Consider the following 21,530-nt stretch of genomic DNA (forward strand, 5'->3'; position numbering starts at 1 on the left):
TGGAGAGCATGCGCGTGCGAGTGGCGGCTGTTTGTTGAACAGAGGATGGGACCAAACCAGTTCCTGCAGTGTGTGTGGCTTTCACATAGTCTCACTGATACTGTAAGATTTCAACAGAATAATCAAACTTACAATCAACAATATGTTTTGCCTTTGCTATATTCTGAAATTTATCTGAAAATGTCTTTTTGGAATTTTGGTCATTTTTTTTTTTGTCTTTTATATATGTATATACATATATTTTAACTGAGGGAGCAGCAAATGAAGAAGAGTAATTTCCTTCTTCCAAACTGAGCTATCTGTAGAACTAGGGGAAGAGAGTTTAAAATACATCTGTGTTTTAGCAAGTATGAAATATGAAGGAGCTTTGCCAAGCTGGAATATGAAATGCAATAGCTGCCCAGCCATTGCCACAGCCTTCTTGATTGCCTGGAAAATGGGAGCCTGAGCTGCTGGGATTTGGAAATGTTTGTCATCTCTGGGCTCTGCTAGTACCCAAAGCTGTCTGAAATGGAAAGTGAGGATAGGTAAATTTGTTGTAGCACATAGCCCACATTTTAGGCAACAGATGCTGGTATGTGTCTGTGGTAGAGCTGCTCTGTAAAAGTTACCCAGCTCTGTTCACTTTGCTGCTGAGTTCGGCCGGTGTCCTGTTATAGCAGCACTGCAATATCTCGCGAGTTCAAGCAAATGCACTGGAATTTTCATCCAGAATGTCAGATACAATTGGAGAAATCCTGGGAAAGCTCTGGGGCACTGGAGAGACGGTATCCTCTGCAGCCCGACTGTTGCGGTGGAAGGCATAACAGCGAAGCTGCAGCAAGATTCAGTGAGGAAGCTGGCTCCGAACTTTTGCTGGGAATTTGCTCTTCCTCATCCCCTTCCTCCCCAGAACTTCGTTGCTGAGGTGAGGGTTAGAAATTTAGAGTCACAAAGGAAAAACATCTCTGGGATATATGGGATTCATTTATATCCGATGTTTATGTGCCAGCACTTGCATGGATAGATGCAACCCAAGCAGAGGCTGTGACGGCTCAGCACAGGGATGGTGAGCAGGTTGTGTTAGGACAGGCCCTGCACCGTTAGCACGGACTGAGTGCTGCGCTGGCTGTATCAGTCACTCCTGAGGGCTCACATGGCCTCGCGTTTGCTTGCGGCATGGGCCAAGCCAAGTTTGCTGCGTTTGCGCTCTGCGATGTACGTGTACCTCTGTTGCATTGTGCAAATCATCTCTGAGTCCTAGAACGATGGTTGTCTTAGGAATAATCAACAAAGAACTGATTTTAAAAGAAAAATTTCATGGTGTTTGCTTATCCACATGTATGTTGGACAGCTCTTGCAGCTCAAAGCCTGGATAGTGCATATTTTTCCAACGGGCCAGCTTCTCACTTAGATGTACTGGTTTGGGTGGGGTTGTACAAGTGTAGCTGGGAGTCGGGTTTGGCTCCTGACACATGCCAGCTGTGTGAGAGTACGAAGGCTCTGGTTTTTTCAGCTAATACTGCTTGGAAATAAAACTCCTTGCTTTTGTTTCTTTGGATCTAGTAACATATGCACATAGTCCCCTTATATATCATGCAGTGCACAAATAAATCCCCACGCTGGAGTTCCAGCAGGAGGAGAAACTGGCAGAAGCTTTTAAATCCAGGCTGCCCTCCTCCGTGTGAGGTGAGGGTTCAAAAGTCTCTGTCTTCGCGTGTTGCTCTGTTTGGGCCTCTTTCTTTTTCCAGCGGCAGGGTAGGGAGGACAGACAGTGGAATGCAAGTTTAATGCCAAGTTTCAGGATGAAGAAATCAGCATAGCAAAATACTGCTCGTGTGTGGTGATTCTGCCTTAAATGCACATTGTGATAATTTCTCTTATAGGACATATGTTTATGTGGTTTTGGCTGGTTTATTTTTTGTTTGTTTTGACCATGCTTAAAATATTTATTAATGAATGCTGAAAGAAGCATTTTCCACTCTCATTTAAATAATGAAGAAAGCCCTTAGGGGTGAAAGATAATGGGTGGCCATGTAAAATAAGACCTGCAGCTACATGTAGATTTGTACGGCAAAGACCAGTATTAGCATTAGGTGTTTATAATTTGCATAAATGCACCTAAGGCAGAAAAAGCCGCAGATAGCATAGCATTTTCCTGGGCATGCATATTCCCTAAAACCTACTGTGCGTCAGCCAGCCCTCTGTGTGTTTCTTTTTGACCTTTCTGTTACAGTAGGTTTAAAGGAAATGGAAATCTACATTCAGAAGAGCATAAAAACAAAAGGCTTAAGGAGGGGTCCCACGCCGGTTGCTGGCTGAAGGTGGCGAGGCATGCGGACACCCACCCCAAGTCCCGTAAAAAGCACAGTGATGTCTTGTGGCATGCCCTGATGAGGGCTCTTAGCAAGAAAGCCAAATCTAAAGAAGTATTTCCATTTGTGTTAGGGCAGCAAGAAAACAGATGTGGAGCAGCTTGAGATATTTGCTCTGATGGTTCAGTGCTGCGTCGGGAGACGGAGCTGAGCAGCGAGGTTAAGGTGGATAGTAGGCCATGGGAGGGCATGTGGCCCAGGGGCTCGGGGTGGCCCGTGTGCCTTATTTCCCCCAAGTGTTTTTACCACCCTTTATCTGGTCTAGTTCTAAATGCCTTAAGAGAGAGGGCTCCTGATCTTTCTCTTCCCAGAGTAAAGGGTAAGGGAAAGTTTTTATTGGCTTTCCATCTGATTTTCCGTATGTTTGCTTGGTTCTGTTACACTAATAACATTTTTTCCTCTGTGGTTTGCCTGTCTTTCAGGTGATTGCCAGTTGCTATATCTCTGTTTAATCAAATTCTCTTCAACCAGCTCTCCTCGTCCCACCAGTTCTGCAAAATTGAATCAGTAGCAGTGGTCACAGCTGAAAATCCTTATTTTTAGATTCCCTTGTGATTGTCTGTCATCTGCGAGCCTTGAGGCTTCCTTGGCATTGACCGGCCGTGAGGATGTGGCTTTGGGTTTCTTTTGTCGTGTGAGAACGTGAACAGAGATTTGTGTCGCGGCTGGTCCTTCCCCTGTCTTTCGAGGATGATGAAACTGGTGAAACTGCTGTAAGCAGGCTAAGCTGAGAAGGAAGCTTTCCTTATAGTATGGGGCTAAACTCTCTCCTGCTAATAGAAATTATATATTGCCAGACCAGCTTGGGAATGAGTTGACTGCTGGGCAGAGGTAAGGGCACGTGCTCTGCAAGCACGTGTGTCCGTTGGGCGCTCGGTCGCTGTCTGTCCGTGCCAGGCTCAGACTGAGCCTCTCCAGCAGCTCCAGCTCTGTTTCTTTCAGAAATGTGATAGAGACTTTGGAGACTTTGGAGGTGTTTTCTAATCGCAGAAGCCCTTCCTTGTGTTAGGTGTCCCTGGCTTCCTGCGTGTGCTGTGTCCTTTCTCTCTCAGGCAGGCTCTGCGTTCAGTTGGTTGAGTGTTAGGCATAGGTTGACTTGAGTAATAAGTTTAAAACAGAACAACCATATTTTCTTGCATTTCCTATTTACTATAAATAGTATATTTATATATACTCTCTGCCATGTTCATGTTAGAAAAGAGCTGCTGGCTTTTGGTAGAGAGAGAAGGAAAGGTTTTCTATGTCATGGAAGCATGTTTTTAAAAAGAAATAGGCCCTGTAGTGTTTTAAGGGTACTGGAGACGTTGTTCTCATTCACAAATATTGACTGGATTTTAGACTGAATATAAAATATTTAATGTCTTTTTTTACATAAAGTGTTTGTTAGCTAGATTTTATGTACGGAGGCAGCCCTGGGCAAAATCAACTAGTTCGGTGTCCACAGCTCATTAATTTTCTTGTCCCATCTTCTGGCACATTTGCAGAGTGGGTTGCATCTACCAGTTGATCCAGCAACTTTGGAAGCTCTTGAGCAGCCACCTCATCCGGTTTTGCACCTCTGGATTTCTTTTTAGTTATGCTATGTGAAACAACTCCGTGATAGATAGATGACATATCTTTTGTCCCTGATTAAAAGCCCAAAAGACTATTGAAGCCTAAAGTGCTTCTGTAAGGAGAGTTTTAGAAGGACAATAAGGATTTACATACTAATTACTATAATTGCAAAATAAACTTCGGAAGCCCACTGAGAATTAAATTTCATACTGATAGGAGTAGAACCAAAGTTTTAAAAAAATAATATGATGAATCCTTGCACTTTGACTTTGACAGACATATTCTTGATTACTACCTACTGAGGTAATGGAAGGTGTATTATACCCTGGAGGAACATAAATCTTTCTGATTTAAATAAAATGAGGCTTAAGAGAGCAGAGTTCACCTAATTTACAATAAATTGACAATTGTGATTTATTAACAAGGACAAGGAAGTCACTAAGAAGTGGTGCTGCCATGCCCAATTATTGTTTAATCAGGTGCCAGATGAAGCTAGACTGGCATGGAAGATAACTGTACAGTGTTGAAGATGGTAGGATATAGATAACGATTATCTGTATTTTTATTCCAGACGCTAATGGCTTGAAAGTTTTCGGAGAGAGTTAAATCAGACAAAAGGTGCCAGCAACAAAAGCAGCATCAATGTATCTTCTTTTCATAAGCTACTTCCTGTGTTGTTTAGCAAGTAGTATTGCTCCCAGTGCTTGTGAGCCGTAGTGGGCAGATCTTTTATTGCATTGTTGTGTCAATGTAAATATCGCTATAGAAGCAAAAATACTGAATTAAAAGAAGAACACAGAATTGTCCAGATAAATTCAATATCATTTTAAAGCATTTTTCAAAACTTAGAAATGGACTAGAATGAAGTTTTTTGTGCTAAACTAATTGGTTCATAAACAGCAATCCTGAGGGAGTGCATTTTTAATACCCCATTGGGACAGATGACTAAAGAGAAGCAGTTAATTCATAACCCCTGTATGTACCCTAACCAAAAGGCAGCCAAGGCACGGATGCTTGTAGCACGGTCTGCTTTTAGGAGGAGTCGCAGCCTTTTGCAAACAACAGATGATCGAAATCTGTCTACTTCCACCTGGCAATCTAAAAGCTATCTGATCCAAAATTACTGGGATATTATCCATGCCTTGCCAAATAATTTGTATATATGCCTAAGCAGATGGATCTTACATGTAGCCTGCCAGCTCTTGTAGTCGACCTTGCCAATGAGCGTCATCTGCATCTTTTCCAGATTAAGGCTTAGCCATTACCTTCATGGCCAAGAACAGCATAAACAAGGAAATAGTATTACCTGGGTCTCTGGAGAGGTCCAAGTGAGTTCAATTCTACAAAGTGTATTCAGACTACTATATATACATGTCAGCATGTGAGCTATCTGTGTATGTCTTAATATCAGTAAAATTGATAAAGAGATCTGCCTTAAAGAGTTTTGCTGGTAAAATGGGAGTAGACTCTATGCTGTATTTCTTATACTTTGCGGCAGAATAATTTGGATTATTTCTATATTTTAAAGTTAGTTTAATTCTGCACTCGCGTTTGCAACACCTCCAGTTACTTGATCTCTTTCCGTCGTGCAGCTGAGTGGCTATGTTTGCAGTGATCGCTTTCGAAGTTGTCCATCAAAGTCCTTTGTGTTGTAATTAGGATAACAAGATGGCATGCTAGCTTTTATAACTTGCTTTAAGATTTTCAGGATACTCAAAACTTCACCTTTCAACAATCTCAATATAGCAAATCTTTTTTTTTCTTTATAATGAAAGGCTCTGAAGTACAAAATTGTGAATAGACCTTAATGAGAGAATTTTTCCTACCAAACTTGTAATTGTGTGTACTGGCTCTGTGGCTGAATTTATGCCATCATGTTGCCGTGATAAACTATGCAAAATTCTTCTTGTTTCTCCTTTATATTTATGGCTTGTAAATGTATTTATTATTGGGAAACTGCTGAATACTTCATTCTTATTTCCTAGCTTAGTTTTCTTGTGAAATTGAGATTTATGTGGCCAAATTTTGTTTGTATGAGACATCTCTATCCCTTCCTGCCCTGGGAATGTTTGAATTTACTATCCAGTTCTGAGCATTTGTGACAAGGGGATAAAGCTTCAAATGAAGGAAGAAGACACTGTTAAAGCTGCTGCTAGATAAAAGACTGTAGCGATCGGTTTATCCCTTATTAGGCTGAATGCCATGAATCCCCTGTTAGCTGAATGCCGTAATTTGAGGAAAGCACTTGATCATAGTTCTCACAGTGCATCACAGAAGCAAAACTCAAGTCAAAAATCCATCCAAGAGCTTAAACTGAATTCTCTCGTCAGTGCTGGGTGTCCATGTCTTCTGTTCTTTCTGGATGTGTTTTCTCCTCTCCTCTCCTCTCCTCTCCTCTCCTCTCCTCTCCTCTCCTCTCCTCTCCTCTCCTCTCCTCTCCTCTCCTCTCCTCTCCTCTCCTCTCCTCTCCTCTCCTCTCCTCTCCTCTCCTCTCCTCTCCTCTCCTCCCATCTCATTCTTTTTCCTGGAGCACCAGGAACTGTTTTGTTTACACACCAAATTTTGCCTGCCTCTCTCTGATATGAGACCTTTGCGGGTCTGAATGCATCTCAAGCAATCGGCTTATAGTGGAAGAGCTCAGAAGACTGTGTTTGGTAAAACTGATGTCCTCCCAGGCTCTGCGGAAACAGAGCAAAGCTATACATAGGTATCAACTATGAGGGTCTGTTTTGCTATTTTCACAGCGTGAGAGGGCTAAATTATTAAAGCTGTCAGATACTTTAAATTTGAATAGCATTCCTGAATGAGCACACTTGTAGAACACACTGTACGTTTCAGTTTATCTGTTTGTGAATTTTCTCTCAAGCTTTTCGTGGAGTAGAAGGTTTGCTTTGCCTTTTCCTGTGCAGTAATGATTGTTTTTATTATGTGCTGTCCAAGACACCCATAGGACAAGCGTATTGATGTTTGTGAGACCGAGAGTTGGGCATGGATATATTACTTTGACTGCTAGGAACATGAAGGACTAGCTTTGCAATATGATATCTTTGTAGCTAGTAGTTTTACCCAGTGATTTCCCAAAAAGCTTCAGCTGTGTTTAGAACATGATAGTTAAATTGTTTATGAAAAATTCCTAGATCTTTATTTAAAGTCTCTATCAACTATATTTGTCTTGGTCTAGTATTTTCACTAAATACATAGCCACCATCTGTTCTATACATATACCATCTAAATAAAATTTATGAACATATTGTGTATTGTTAACAACTTGAATAAACTTTGGTATTTTTTTTTCTATCGTTCACTTTCCAGCCTGCATATGGTTGTTGAATCAGGCTCTAATTAGCTGGGAAGAGGTCTCCCTGTTCACACACCATTGAAGCCCAGTAGGCTGCTGCCGGCCTGCAAGAATCTTTGTCACTAGCTAGATCGTGTTGCTGCTGCAGTGAGCGATGATGGCTTTCCATAGTGCGAGCTTTCTGTTCGCCGCCGGAGGCAGAGTTACGTGCCGCAGGTTGTAATCTCTGCTGCTGCTTGCAGTGAGAGGTGAAGGATCACATGCAGATGGATGGAGGTTAACCTCCACCATGAGATACTGGATGAAGCTTTCAGTGTCCACAAATAAAACTGTCCTTTATGAAATTTAATTAAAAATCATTTCAGTGGTCTTAGTAGTATTGATGTGCATGGGTGTGTCGTAATCGTATTATTCTTTACTCTTCCTCCTGAAGTCCATATTAGTTTTTGCTACTTGTTCTTGGACTTTTTATTAATCATGATGTAATATTTTCCAGTACTGGATACATGCGGAGACCAAAATTTGGCGCTGCAAGAGTGAGTAGCAGCCTGCATATACAGTAATGCACAGTACGGTTAATTAGTGTTGAGCCTGAAACGAAGAACTGACACTTTCTAAGCATGGTGGCCTCGACTTTATTCTCATTCACTGAAATAGCAAATTTGAGCAGCTCAGCTAAAATCTGAACCAGCTGAGGTAAAAAGGCAGCTGGAGGCTGCACATATATGTGTTCTGATTCATTGCAGAAATTTTATGTCTCAACACCTAATCCTTTCCTCTCCTGCAGAAAATGAGAGAAATTATATAAGTGTTTTGGATCTGATGCTTTCCTATCAGACTAGACAAGAATTTATTACAGCTTTAAGGACCTCTAAAAATAATATATTACACACAGAGGGACCTTCATCCTCTTTCTGTGAAGTGCTGAGACAGTCATGTCTTCTTGCCTGTCCTTGAAACAGAGTCTACCCCTCTTTTCCTGATTCTAACTTCATTAAAAGGCTCTTCAGTCTTGAAGCAAATATACAATACTCTCCTCTCTAAGAATAGTTACTTCTGGGGAATGTAATTCAAAGAGTTTTTCCCAACTCCCAGAAATTAGTTTTACTGATGCTTGATGGTTAAAGTAATTCCATTTTCACAGTAAGAACAGCCTGAATGGATGTGGAGAGTAGAGAATTACATTATTCTTTTGAAAGGTGCTTCTAGAATGTTTTAGGCTCTTCTATGTAGTAATAGTCCTATACAGAAATAAATAAATACTTGCTGTGGATTTATTAGTACCAAGTATTTTCAGAAGCTTCCTTTTCTTCAGCACTCTTTGGTTTTCATAGTCTTTGGTGATACCGAAACAGCACTTGCTCTATGGGATGTTGGTGCGCTACTGATAAAATCAAGACGGAGAAGGTAATCCCATGTGACAAGACAACAGGCAATAGGCAGAAATTGAAGCACAGGAAGTTCCGTCTGAACATGAGGAGGAATTTCTTCAGTGTGAGAGTGATGGAGCACTGGACCAGGTTACCCAGAGAGGTTGTGGAGTCTCCTTCTCTGGAGATATTCAAGGCCCACCTGGACGCAACTCTGTCTAACATGCTCTAGGTGACCCTGCTTGAGCAGGGAGGTTGGACTAGACGATCTCCAGAGGTCCCTTCCAGCCTTACTGATTCTATGATTCTACGAATCCTCAGGGAAAGGTTAGGTCATGTTTCTCCATTTATTACAATGAGTAAACGGAGTTAGAGAGACTCTAATTTTCCTAAAGCCACATAGCAACTTAGTGTTATAATTAACAGTCTGGTTCAGCAGCACGTTTCCATGGTGCCTGAGGCCTTGAGAAGCTAATAATTCAGGCGTATGCAGGAAAGAAATGAGAACGGAGGCTGTCGTGAGGAATTTCGTGTGCCAATGTGCAGGACTGAAAATGCCCTGCTCTCATTTTATCATTTATCTTTATTAAAATTTTACAAGAACATTCAAGATAATCTGAATAATTACAGTAGAGGTGATGGAACTATTTTACATGCTGTTCCACTGTGATACGAACCTTCAGAAAGAACAGATGCTCCGGTTTCTGCTTTCTGTCTTGCCATGCTTAGCTACAAAGGGTTTAATGTTTGAATGATACAAGGTTGTAGAGTTCATATGAAACAGAAGTTAGTGAATTATCTATACAATAGTCAATTTTTCAGGGATGCAGGATTTGCGATCTAAGAAATATAAAAAATTGGCATCTTCCAGCTCTGCTAGGGTAACATGGAAAGCACACAGAATTTGCAACACAGATGGACAAAACACAGGCAATGTCGCGGAGGAGTGGCGGCAGCTCGGTGCTAATGCTGCATGGCTCGCATCCGGGAAGGGCTGCGGACCGCATGGTGCCAAAATAAAAACCGCGTGAGCTTCCCTCTGCACTTCCCGGTTCTTCCCTGAAACACTTGGGGGCTCAGGATTTCAAATGGAGAAGGACAGGCTGTTTGGCAAATGCAGTAGGGACAAAGCAGACACTGTCTGTGCCAGGTCTCGGGCAGAGCCGTAGCTTGCTGCCTGCGCGGTGTGGCGGGGAGGGAGATCGCGGCGAGCTGCAAGGGTGGCAGCTCTTCCTGTTGTTGGCTGGAACCATTCCTCCTCTTCTCATCCAGCCATGGAAAAGCATGTCCCCATTTTCTCCTACTTGCCCGAGTATTAAAGCACAAAGCTTCTGCTCTCCCTGGAGACTTCAGGTGTAGTGGTGTGGTTGATGCTGGCCTCAAGAGATAGGGATTTGTCTCCGATTTCTGTAACTGAGCTCCTCTGGTACATTGGACCAGCATGTAGTTACTGTGTCTCTGCTCTCCCAGTACGATGACAGTGGGAGCTACCTGACAGAGTACTGGAGAAGATTGCACTAGTTTTGGGGGACTGAACCCCCTGGCATCTGCAGGGGAGGGCCTAGCACCATGGATGGACAGACCATTTAAATGAACTCTCTAGAACAGCTCACAGTTACAAGCTGGGTTTTTCTGAGTGCCTTAATTAGGCTTAATGAGGCTGTGCCAATTTCATGGTGAGCACTCTTGAGACAAATTAAGGTGATTATTTATATAGTTCTCAAAGCATGAATGGAGTTTGAGCTATCACAGCAATGGCACAATCCCTGAAACGCAGTCCCTGTCCTGGTGGCTTGCCACCTTCGGGCTGGGCATGCAGTGGGAAATGTGTCCAGTTATGAGGAGCCCTTCTAGTGAGAGCTGAGCATGATTTTTTTTCTGATCAATGCAGGAAGTAACAGAGAGATAGGGAGCGATGCACAAGAATTAGAAAGACGTGACTAGCCTGTCTGTTCATGCCTGAGACAGGTCAGCAAGACTTCCCAAGCAGATATGCAGCCATAGCCAAACTGCTCACACCTATCATGGTGCAGCTGTCATGAGAAATCTGTTCCCTTACAATGGACGCGACCACGTTAAGCCAATCCCTTAATAACGTCAGTGAGTTTCCCCAGTTCTAATACTGGGGGATTTGGTAAGTGCCTATGCTGCATTTGACACCCTCAGGATTTGTAAACCTCAGTCATATCCCCCCACCATCAGGCTTCTTTCTCCAAACTACAGGATCATAGCGTTTGTAGTATCCTCTTCTAAAGTCATTGTTCCTTCTCTGTTAAAATTTTGATTGTCCTTCTCTGAACCTTTTCCAACTGCGCTATATTTACCTTGAGACAAGGTGGTGGTTGTAAGATGTCTTCCAAGTACAGTGTTAAGATTCTGGAATTCAATTCTTAATTCCTGTGTAATATTATATCTTAAGGGAGAACAGTGAAGTCCCAAAGCTACCAACCAACAGGTAATGCTCTCATGTGGACTATGAAGTACAAACATGGTAACCATAAAAAAAAAGAAAAGAATATAGAAATGTGTATTTGAATGTCCCACACTCCAGTGCGTCACACCAGGTATTTAATGTCTGAAAAGGCTGGGAGCCAGGGCAAATCTGGTGGAGAAAGGATTATCTCCTGATGAGCACCGTAAGCAAGGAAATCTCTCTGGAAGTGGCAGGGGAACTAGGACTGTTCCAGGATCTTTGGGGTCTAGGAACTCTGTGTTTTACCTTAGTGGTGTTCAGTACTAGCATATAAAAGTTACAGCTGTTATGAAATGGTGTTGTGGGCTGGCATCTGCCCTCTTTATTTAGAGATTATTACAGATATATATGTATCTGTACAGATGTATCTGTTATTTTTCTGAAGTATTATATGAATAGTTATTTTTAAATTAAAGCCAATGCCCCTGACTGAACTAGCGTATCTTCTGAGATATTCTCATCTTTAATTGCAGTCATGTATCAGCTTTGCAGTAGATGATCTGGCAGAGGACCACACTAACAGGACCTTTGGTAGGAAGAGTAAAGAGATCTCTTGAACTTCCTGCAATTGCACGAGTCTCTTGAGTATTGTCAGACTTCCACATGTATTTATTCTGCAGTGAACATTATCTGTTGGTCGGTGAAGAATGTGGGGTGATATAATGGGTCTGAAGACCACAACTGTCCTGTAAATGGTGCCACGCGCAGGGCTGGGCAAGGAAAAGACGTTGATTCAGGTGACAGGAATCTTACTAATCTTGTTTCTTTTGATTTTTCCCAAATAGGGTCGAGACTGCAGCGTGCCCATTAATTCTTGCATTCAAAATCCATGTCAAAATGGAGGGACCTGCCACCTCACCGAGGCAAATAAAGATGGATTCAGGTAATAACACAAAGTTTATTTAAAACATAATGATAAAATAAGAGCGTTTGTACTTTGCATTAATGAAACCTAATGGCTGCTTTATAAAAGCTGCTGCATGTGACAATTCTATTTGCCAGACAAAAAAATTAATCTGGTTTCTTTGGTAACATGTTGTTTCCTCTGAAACAGGCATCCTTATTTTCTCATAATGGGATGTACTCTCAGAGCTATTTTGAGCTGTCTCCCTGATCTGCTTTGTGTTATCTCTATGCTAATTTTCCTTGGGGCATCTCAAAATCACATATACTCCTTTTTTGTATTTGTAAAATGAGCATCTGTTGCTTGACAACCAGATGCAAAATGTTTTCATACTGAAGAATCTTGTAGACAAACAGACTTTAAAGAAACCATTAAAAAACATGGAGAGACTGCCACATATTGGGCATAATGCCTGAAAGAGAATAACCTTTGCAGCTAGACATTATGGCCTTCACTTTTCCCGTATCAATAAGATGCAACATAGAGAGGGAAACTCCAAGAAAAGTCCAGAAATTTTCATGAGGTACCTAGGGAAATTTGTGTCACTGAAAGCACTGCTTTTCAGGTAAGAAAATACAAGATTGAGGCTTTGGCCACATAATGATATTACAGTTTTTTTGTTGTTGTTGTTGTTGGGTTTTTTTTTTTTTTTTTTTTTTTTGAGAATAGTTACTGAAATTTGCATGTATTTGATCCTGAGTATTTATGCTATTTCTTGCACAAAATATGTGCAAAATTACTTTGTGCTGTTGTTTCAACTGTGTATATGAAATCCTCACTTTTAAAAGCATTTATGCATTACTCATGCTGCATTCTTTGTCTCCTCCTATATATAGCTTCATATCAGTGACAGCTGGAGTGCGACACAGAATTGCAAGGTTTATAAATGGTGTAAGCAGGGAGGCAAACCAATACATTTTTTTCAGTTTGGTTCCAGTTTGGTTTCAGCTGTGACTAAGTCTGTTCCAGCTGAAGTTAACTGTTTGCTAACCAGGTCGGCAAACCCATATCCCAGTTGTGGCAGAAAATAGAATTTCTTCAAATTAGAACGGGCCAGGGTGCTTGGGTGATTGATAGGGCTTTGGCTGCAGCAGTAGGTGAGTTCCTCAACCTGCTCCCCTGCCAAAGCTTGGTCACCTTTTATATTCCCAGAAAAGTGTCATGGCTTCTCTTAGCTGCCCCAGTCAGTCTCCAAGATGCGGATGCATCAGTCATGCTGGTGCATTGCAGTGGGAGACAAGAAGACTCTGCTGGCCACAGCAAGTTCTGGTGCTCCTGGTGTTTGACAGGACCCTACTCGATTTTAGCAACACCACTACTCTGCACCAGTGACCAAAAATTCCTCCTCTTAACTCAGATCCTGACAGGTCCAACAGAACATTCAGAGAAATTGTTCAGGTTCAGTTTCTGGTCCTCGAAAATAATGGCCTGAAGTGGTCTTCAGGTTGGGTTCTCTTTGGTCACTCTCATGTTCAAATTGTTTTGGCCGGCTTGGGCCAGAGTAGAACTATGATATAAAGTATATTATCTGCTTTATTCTATATTTGTGTTGAATTACATAGACTTTCTCTTAGAGCTCGCTGCAGAAGCACTGGTTGAACATGCCATTAGAATATCTATTTTCTGTCCTCAGTACTTACTTACAAAATCTAGTGATAGTAAAAAAAAAAAAAAAAAAAAAAAAAAAAAAAAAAAAAAAAGCTAGTAATACATTTTTTAATACCCTTAAACGTGGAAAGACAATCTTCAGTTTATATTTTGGATCAAGGGTTTTTTCAGGGTTTTATTTTGTACCGTGGTATAAAAAAATGTTTTAAATTACTTGAAGTGAAAGCTACTTCTGCATTTTTCTTCTGAAGATGTTTATATTTTCAGGGTTTTTGCTTCAGTTCAGAATGAACATAGTTTTTGAAGTGCTTCACAACACTTCAGTTGTGGTTTTGTTGTTTAATGACATTTTGAGGCTTTTTAGGGGAAATTTCTGCTTTTATGGTTATTTACATAGTTTCAGTTGGTCTAATAAAAGATGCAGGCAATCATACCTCATCAAAATGTTGCTTTCGTAAAATTGGGTGTTCATCCTATGCACTGCTCTAGTCTTCTTGCTCCCCAGCGTGGCCTTGGCAGCTCTGGAGAACACATCTACAAGAGCAAGTGGCTTTAGCGTATCTTCACGTGTACAGAAAAGTGGAGTGGGGATGAAATAGGTGTGAAGGAAGATCAAGAGACATCCTGAGATTGTTTTTGTTTTAATGGTAATCTTTTCTCCAGTGGATGGCAGCAGTCAGAGTTGCGTTCATATAAATTGTGTGCATCAAGATGGGAAGATGTTGCCTTAGATTATATGCTATGAGGAAGTGAATGTCAAAAACATTTTCATGAGAGCCCTCCTTGGATTTTTTTCTGTTGTGTGGCCTGTAAAAGAAATTATATCTTCTGTATATTCTCTTCCCTAGGGAAATATATTCATACACAAACTCTGCTGCCAAACTTGTCAAATCTTTACTCTTGTAAAAAGAAAACTTAAGCCAGAGCTTTATCCCTGTGAAATGCCAAACAGTTTAACTCTCAAGTTTCTGTAGCCTTCGAAAACAAAATTACCTTTTAAATAATGCGAAGGCGGTGATGTCCACCCGGCAGAGACAGGAAATCCGCAGTCGTGACGGAGAGCGCACGGCGGGCGCCCCGCTGTCCCGGGCCCACGGCGGGCTTGGAGCTGCGGTAGCGGCGCTCCTGGGGTTCGCGGTAGCAGCAGGGCCTGAGGGGCAGCCGGGGGGCGGGGGCACTTCGAGTCCTTCCAGCCTGCTCTGCCCGTTGCGGCCTCGCGCTTCGTTTAATCTGAGTCACTTTAACGGACTCCTGTTTTAAGCAGGGACTTCTCCCGCATCGAACGGCGGTTACGTGGCACCGCGTGACTCAGCGGATGAGGAACGCGTTCTTCCTCCGCTTTAAATCGCTCGTTCTAATCTAATCTGTCTGCCATGACAAAAGGTTGCCGAAAAAAGGCCGAGGTTATTGAGGTTGATGAAACCAGATGGTCACTCAGACGTGTGCTGGCCTTTCCGCCTGCCTTGGGCGAGACTCTGGCACGGAGGCAGAGCCGTCGGCCCTGCTTCAGAGTTAGTCCCCACAAACCCGCGGGTCTTTGCTAGCGCACACTGCTGGGAAACCAGAGCTCTGCTGTATTTTCACTGGTCTCCGTACAAAAAGAGCTGCGTTGTCCAGAGCCCTTTGTTCAGGGCTTCCCACAGATTCGTAAATGTCAAAACCTGCAACGGATTAACTCTCTAGTGTTAATTCTGCCTAGCTCAAGGAGAAGCGCTACGCTTGCAGCCCACTCAGTTGGCATAGAGGTGCAGACAGTTCCTTCAACAAAAAAGCATAATATTCTTGAAAGAGTTTATCATGTCTGTTCAATGAAAAGTTGATTTTTTTAAAACATAAAACAATGTATGTATGCCTGTTTCAGTTCACAAATGCTAAACTAAAAACAGTTTTGGTACAGTAAATATAAAAAGTTGTTGGTACTTATCAGCTCCCAAAGGTTGCTCCAGGAATGCTGTCATTAAGTTCTGTATTTCACTGACCCTTCACAAAGATGATGATGGTTGAGGATTTTATTTAGTGCTTTAGTTTTAGGAAAACACAATGCTTGCACAAAATCCCTAAACTGGAGGAATAGGGAATTTGATGTATATATGCTTTAGATCACAGTAGCTTAGAAAATGCCTCTTTCCTCCATGGATCCATTGTCTCCAAGGTCCCCATGAAACCCTGCCCCACACTGCCTCTCTATTTAGTCAGCACAGACTTTTCATCGTTGTCTCTGGAACTAATTTTCTCTCTTGGTCAGCTGGAACCCGAGTTTGGTGACCTTCTGCAAACTTCATTTTTCTTCTAAACTTTTTCTGGGAAAATGCATACAAACAGTCCCAAACTGTGATTCTGTCAACATGTGGTTCAGTCCAGGTCCTGAATTGTGTGTTTTGTCATTTAATTTCAGCCCTCATATTTGGCACATTTGAAAGCAAATCAAACTAAATAATGATACGTGAGTAATAATGTAAAGACTCCTTATAATACATAGGGACCAGTAGCCAAATGTCATTAATTATGCTGACATTTCTTTTGGTAAGAAATGTGTCCTAATACTGAGCAATGCTGACAATCCCATATGTACTGTTACTGTTGGTAACTCTACTGACTTGAACTGTTCCAGTGATAGTATTTAATAAAGTTGTTTTTAATTGCATGCACACAAGCTTTCCCAGTCCTTTTGTGGCAAGAAAGTCATGTTAGATACACACAAAAATAACCAGCACAAAGCCACTCTTGTTGCTTTTCTTTAAATGGAGAGAAAAATTTGCACTCCCAAACTGAGACCTTGGATGCCAAGTTGCAGCCTGGAGCATATTTTTATGACTGAGTTATAAACCCTTGAAAATGGGGTTTTGTAATTGAAACGGGTGACATGATGAATGTGCCACTTTATTTAATTAGATGCCTTTGCCCCCTCCCCTATGCTTTTGTTGCCACAAAAGATGCTGTGCCAGCTCTTCTTTCTTATCTGCCTCTTGTGATCTGCTGGATCATTGCAGGGTCAGCAGGAGGACATATTTTATTGGCAATAATGAGATAGAGACAGGCAAAGAAAGTATTTCTTGCTGATTTATTGTGTCCTCAATTGGCCTGATCTGGACAGTTTGTTTTCAGTTGTTCATGGTGAAGAGTTTCTAACTCATGACCTGTGAATGGTCACTGCAGAATTGAAAGTAAGTCCCGGTTGGCATGTGACCTCATGTGCCTGCCCTGGTTCTCTCTAGAAAGTCTTGTTGTGTTGGGCTCAGACACACTCCCTACCCCTTATCCTTCTTCTCTGTTATTCCCTTAGTTTCTGAGGTTGCCCATGTCACAAAGAATTTGTTCATTCCTCGGGAGCAGTCTAGGGGTGTACTGGAGGTGGATGCAGAGCTGTATACAACGCCTTGCTTCAGAGGCCTGTGCACTGCTTGTTTATGGAGCACAGGGGGAAGAGAAGCAAATAGCATGCTGAGAGCAATGAATTCAAAAGAGCTGTGGGTTTTTCACAGATTCTGCAGATTTCCTGTTTCTCCTGGGCATTCTCTGCCTTACTGCTATGACATCTACGTGATAACCATCCCGCATCCACTCTGTCCATCTCAACTGAATAAAGTACTCTCCAGCTGTCTCTGCATTGGAAACTATTCTGGTTGCAGGAAGCAGTGGCTGGCAATTAGTCGATGGCTCTGTTGCTTTCTGGTTTTCATCCTCATCAATCAGCAGTTTTACATTTGTTCAGTTCCTTTTCTGCCACCAGAACTAGCATGAGAAAGGAAATGAACAGATGAGTGAATGTGTATTTTGGACTGGGACTCCAAACAAGCTTTCCCGTCCATACACATGCTTTCTGCGACTAGTGAACAGCAATACTGACACTTCCAATATCATTGCTGGCTTTGCAGAAGCCACTGAAATGACTGGAGCACTTAACACATGTTTTTAGACTCTCTTTTTAGAAACTGTGGCCATCACCTCTTCATCACTTTTGGTTAGTTTGAAATATAAAGGTTCTCTTAGCAACCGTAACTTCTGGATCTAAAGAGGAAACTGAGACTGAAAAAATTAAAGCAATTCTTCAACCCCTTAGTTTCCTACACTCCCGGAAGGGAGCATACATCACAGTTTGTGTGATAAAGTATTTAGCATAAATATTCCTCAATAATGTCCACGTCCTTACAGAACCATCAATAGCTCTGCCATTGTTTGTTTGTTTAGTTTTAGTTATCTAGACATCATCAGCTCTTCTACACATAGATGTTGGAGGAACTGTGAAAGTACTGAAGTCTTACTACAGTCATAAAAGCAATCATTCCCAAACATTTCTTGTTTGGACAAGTGACAAAGTGGTAATGAGAAGAAAATGTTCATGTCTGCAAACTCAATTCAAGCTGTTGTTCTTTCTTTAAAGAAAGAGAGCCATCTAAACATTGCCAAGTCGCCCCAGGATTGTGTAGTCCTCAACAGGCAAGTATCCACATCCTCAAAAAATCATTAGCAGAGAAGCCAAGGATTTGAGTATTGTGATGAATGTTTACTCTTCTGCCCTAGAGATGCTTACTTCAGTTCAGGGCGAGGGTTCTCCCATTGCAAAGAAAGCAATGGAGGACACGGTGGAGGCTTTCTCATGCTGATGTTGTGTATCTCACATAAATAATTACATGATTTAAGGAACTGTCAGACTGCATCCTTCACCAAACACACGGAGCTAAACTGCCCTGTGCTTCACTGCAGCAGTTAATTTGGCTCCAGCAACTCACTGGTGTATGTTTTAATTGCAGTTCTGCACCTAAAACCTCCCAGCCCTTTCAGAACTGTGCTAATTTTTTTTGTTTGTTTTCTCTTTCTCCAAAGCTGTTCTTGTCTCCTTGGGTATGAGGGGGAGAGATGTGAAATAAACCCAGATGACTGCGAAGATAATGACTGTGAGAATAACTCTACATGCGTGGACGGGATCAACAACTATGTCTGTCTCTGCCCTCCTAATTACACAGGTAAGAAAGGGCCACATCCCGAGAATAAAAGCAATCCCAAGAGAGTTTCTCCAGCACCTGAAGGGAAGGGGCCAAAGGTAGGTTTACTCTGTCCATGTGCTTGTAAGTAACCAAGAATCTAGCCACAATTAAAGCAACATGGATGTCACATTAATGAGTTATTGGAAAGATGCTAGTTCTGCTGATACTGCAACACCAATATGTTCACAAACATGGCCATTTTTCTGAGCCAAGAAAAGTGGGCGCATCATGGAAAAGTTTCCTCTACAGCAACGTGTAGATTCAGTAGTGCCCTTTAGAACAGATAATCTGCAACAGAAAGGAGCTCTGGGGAGCAGCGATTCTTTCATTATGGGGTAGAAGGGAAAATCTGTCCTTGTCGTGGCATATTTTGTACAGTCATGGTTTCCTGAATCAGAAGTACTCACTATCTGTGTCAAAAGTCCTGATACTTCATTTTAAAATACGTTAGAGAGATATTAAAGTTCAAGGTGTTCATTAGACAACTTCTTACTTCTGTACTGATCTTTCTCTAAATGTATCACAGAAATATTCCCAGTAAAGAGCTGAATCTAGTATATATCAGTTCTGAATCATGGAAAATAAAAGTGGTTCCTATTTAAGTTATGATAGAATAATAACTTTGGAGGCATGGCTTCCACCTGAGATCCCAGTGCTCTGCTCTTTTTGAATGAACTGATCCTAACAGTGTGCTGTTCAAATTAGTTATCTCCATTTTGTAGGCAGAGAAGCCAAGGTGAGTAAAACGCTCTAGACTCAGTTGTAATCTTAAGAGCACGTGCATGGCTCTGTAGGTGTGCAGTCCCTTGCTAAGCTCACAATGACACAAGTTGGTAACCGAGTTAGATGTGAAATGACCATCTCCGGCACCTATCCTGCACTCCTGTTAAATTCCTTCCCCAAGCTTCTGCAAGAGGAGAAACCTTCCTAATGGAAACCTAAAAATGATGCTTCTCAAGTCACTACTGGCATGTGTGGTTTGCTCTTGCAGACTGTGAGCATGACCTTCCTGGCACGACATGGAGTGGTAAGGAAACACCTGCAATAGTGCCTACTTCTACGCTTTGAAATGGGTTTATTACCTTCTAAGCATGGAGAAGTAATGAAGGGCTTCTTGTACACTGGAATATATTACATGTCAAGGGATTTAATGAGGATCAAGTTTGAGTGGCTGAGTAAGGCAGGGGGAAAGCTTCTAGAATTTCCGAACTCTTAAAATACTTTTGTGGCCGATACGAAGGAGGGCCATGTAAATCTTTAGCTGAGAAAAGCCTTATGACTTGAATGTACATTTATTAGAGTTCTAAAGTGATCTTTCTGCCAAAAAGTGAAAACTTCAGCTTACAGACTAAAGAGTTTTGCTTATAGCATGTTGAGTCCATTGTGCTTACTTGCACACTGTTTATGTGAGCTATTCTTGGGTGGTTTCAAACAATTTCTATGAAAGGAGGCAGAGCCTTTACAATTACAAGAAGAAATATATTCATGTAGCCAAAAAAAGAGATACCTAGTTAAGCAACTGAGTCCAGTATGTATGCAAATGCTCATTCCTTTTCACAGGCTTATTGCAGGTGTTTTGGCTTTTGCAGAGAAAAAAAGGTAGGAAAGAGCTGGACTGGGTTTTCTTTTCAAATGATAATCTGGATAGAGGCCAAAGATCTCACATGACACTTTTGAATTGGTTTTGAAATCCTTTGTTATTTTCCAGTTTAATTTTTTTTACCAGAATATTATCAGTACTGCTCCTCTGCTTATTAGCAAGAGTTTTTCAAGTACTTGGGTGTTTGAATGCTGTGTACCATATTCTGATCTCACATGTAGGATGCACACAATTGTATATACCATACATTAGAGTACAGGCACCACCTTTGACTGCAGTTGAAATAGATTGAATTTTTGAAGAAGAGCAGGAACTACTTCTGGAGAAATATAATATGGATCATATGTGAAGATAGTCTGCAAAAATGGGGGTGGCTTAACTTAGAAAAGTGAAGAGTTACAGTAGTTCATGTTGCTTAAAAATAGGAAGAGTTTAGTGAAATGTGATAAAAGAATTGCCTTAACCTACTTCATCTCTATTTTGGATGGCAGTAGTTCATCCAGCCCCGTCGGCTACTTGGAAGAGTTCTCTGTGGTGCGATGACTAGGCTGAAACACCCCATAGAGAGCAGTAGGTGTTACACCTGGGCCTCTCAGAGCAGAAACTCAGGGAACAGCATAAAATGGCTGGAAGAACTGAAGCCATCAGCCAAACAAGAGTGACCCACCAGTCAAATATACTCTGAGCTACAGTTTTGAGGGTTCTCTAAGAGTTGAATCCAAACCCAAGAAATTGGACATCATCTGAGATTGCTTGAGCAGCAGCTAAGGTAATGCCATGGTAGCACATGGGAAAGTCATGAAGAAGCACTATAAGAGAATTTGTAAGCATGACCAGAGAAGGTAGGCCAGAAATCTCCTGTGACATCCGCGGGATCTCTGTGTTTATTCTAAGTAAAACATTTTGTCCTGAAGCAATACCTGAAGCTACTATGCAATATCTTTAAAAAGAAGTAGGCGTAGATGACTTGAACGCTGTGGTAGTGTGTGCTAAGAAGAGCGAATGCTGACCCTTTGAAGAGAAAGCAGGTGACTGGAAGAATCAGCAACTCTTATGTCCTGCTCAGGACGATGCTTTGAGCTCCTTGCCTGCCTCATAAGTGCTGAGTGTGCTAACTGTAGAGGCAGCAAATTGTTTCAGAATGGCCAAGCCTAAGGATTTTATCTATATTTATATGAACGAAGAGTGGCTGATGGAGGGTACTTGCCAGGAAAGTAGTTGTTCTGGGAAAAAGTTTAGGAGGCAGTGAGCTCTCGATGTGATACTTTGCCAAAAGGAGGCAGTGATATCCGTCGGGGGATATCCAGTGTGAGAGGAAAAGGCACGTAAATCTGGCTTTGTGTTGTGACCAAATGTTATATTTAAGTCTGTTGTTCAGAATTCA

At 41.7% G+C, this 21,530-nt stretch overlaps 1 protein-coding gene across 3 annotated transcripts in view; it reads left to right on the forward strand.

The window, feature by feature from the left end:
• SLIT3 (slit guidance ligand 3) overlaps positions 1-21,530 on the forward strand; it is a 463,356-nt gene that overhangs the window by 392,223 nt on the left and 49,603 nt on the right. For all 3 annotated transcript variants that reach the window (XM_062587759.1, XM_062587761.1, XM_062587762.1), the window contains 2 exons: positions 11,835-11,932; positions 18,386-18,525. In XM_062587759.1, coding sequence (XP_062443743.1) covers positions 11,835-11,932; positions 18,386-18,525 — 238 coding nt within the window. The remainder of the gene's footprint in view (positions 1-11,834; positions 11,933-18,385; positions 18,526-21,530) is intronic.

Source organism: Rhea pennata, chromosome 14 (assembly GCF_028389875.1).
Source record: "Rhea pennata isolate bPtePen1 chromosome 14, bPtePen1.pri, whole genome shotgun sequence".
In the NCBI taxonomy this organism is placed as follows: Eukaryota; Metazoa; Chordata; class Aves; order Rheiformes; family Rheidae; genus Rhea; species Rhea pennata.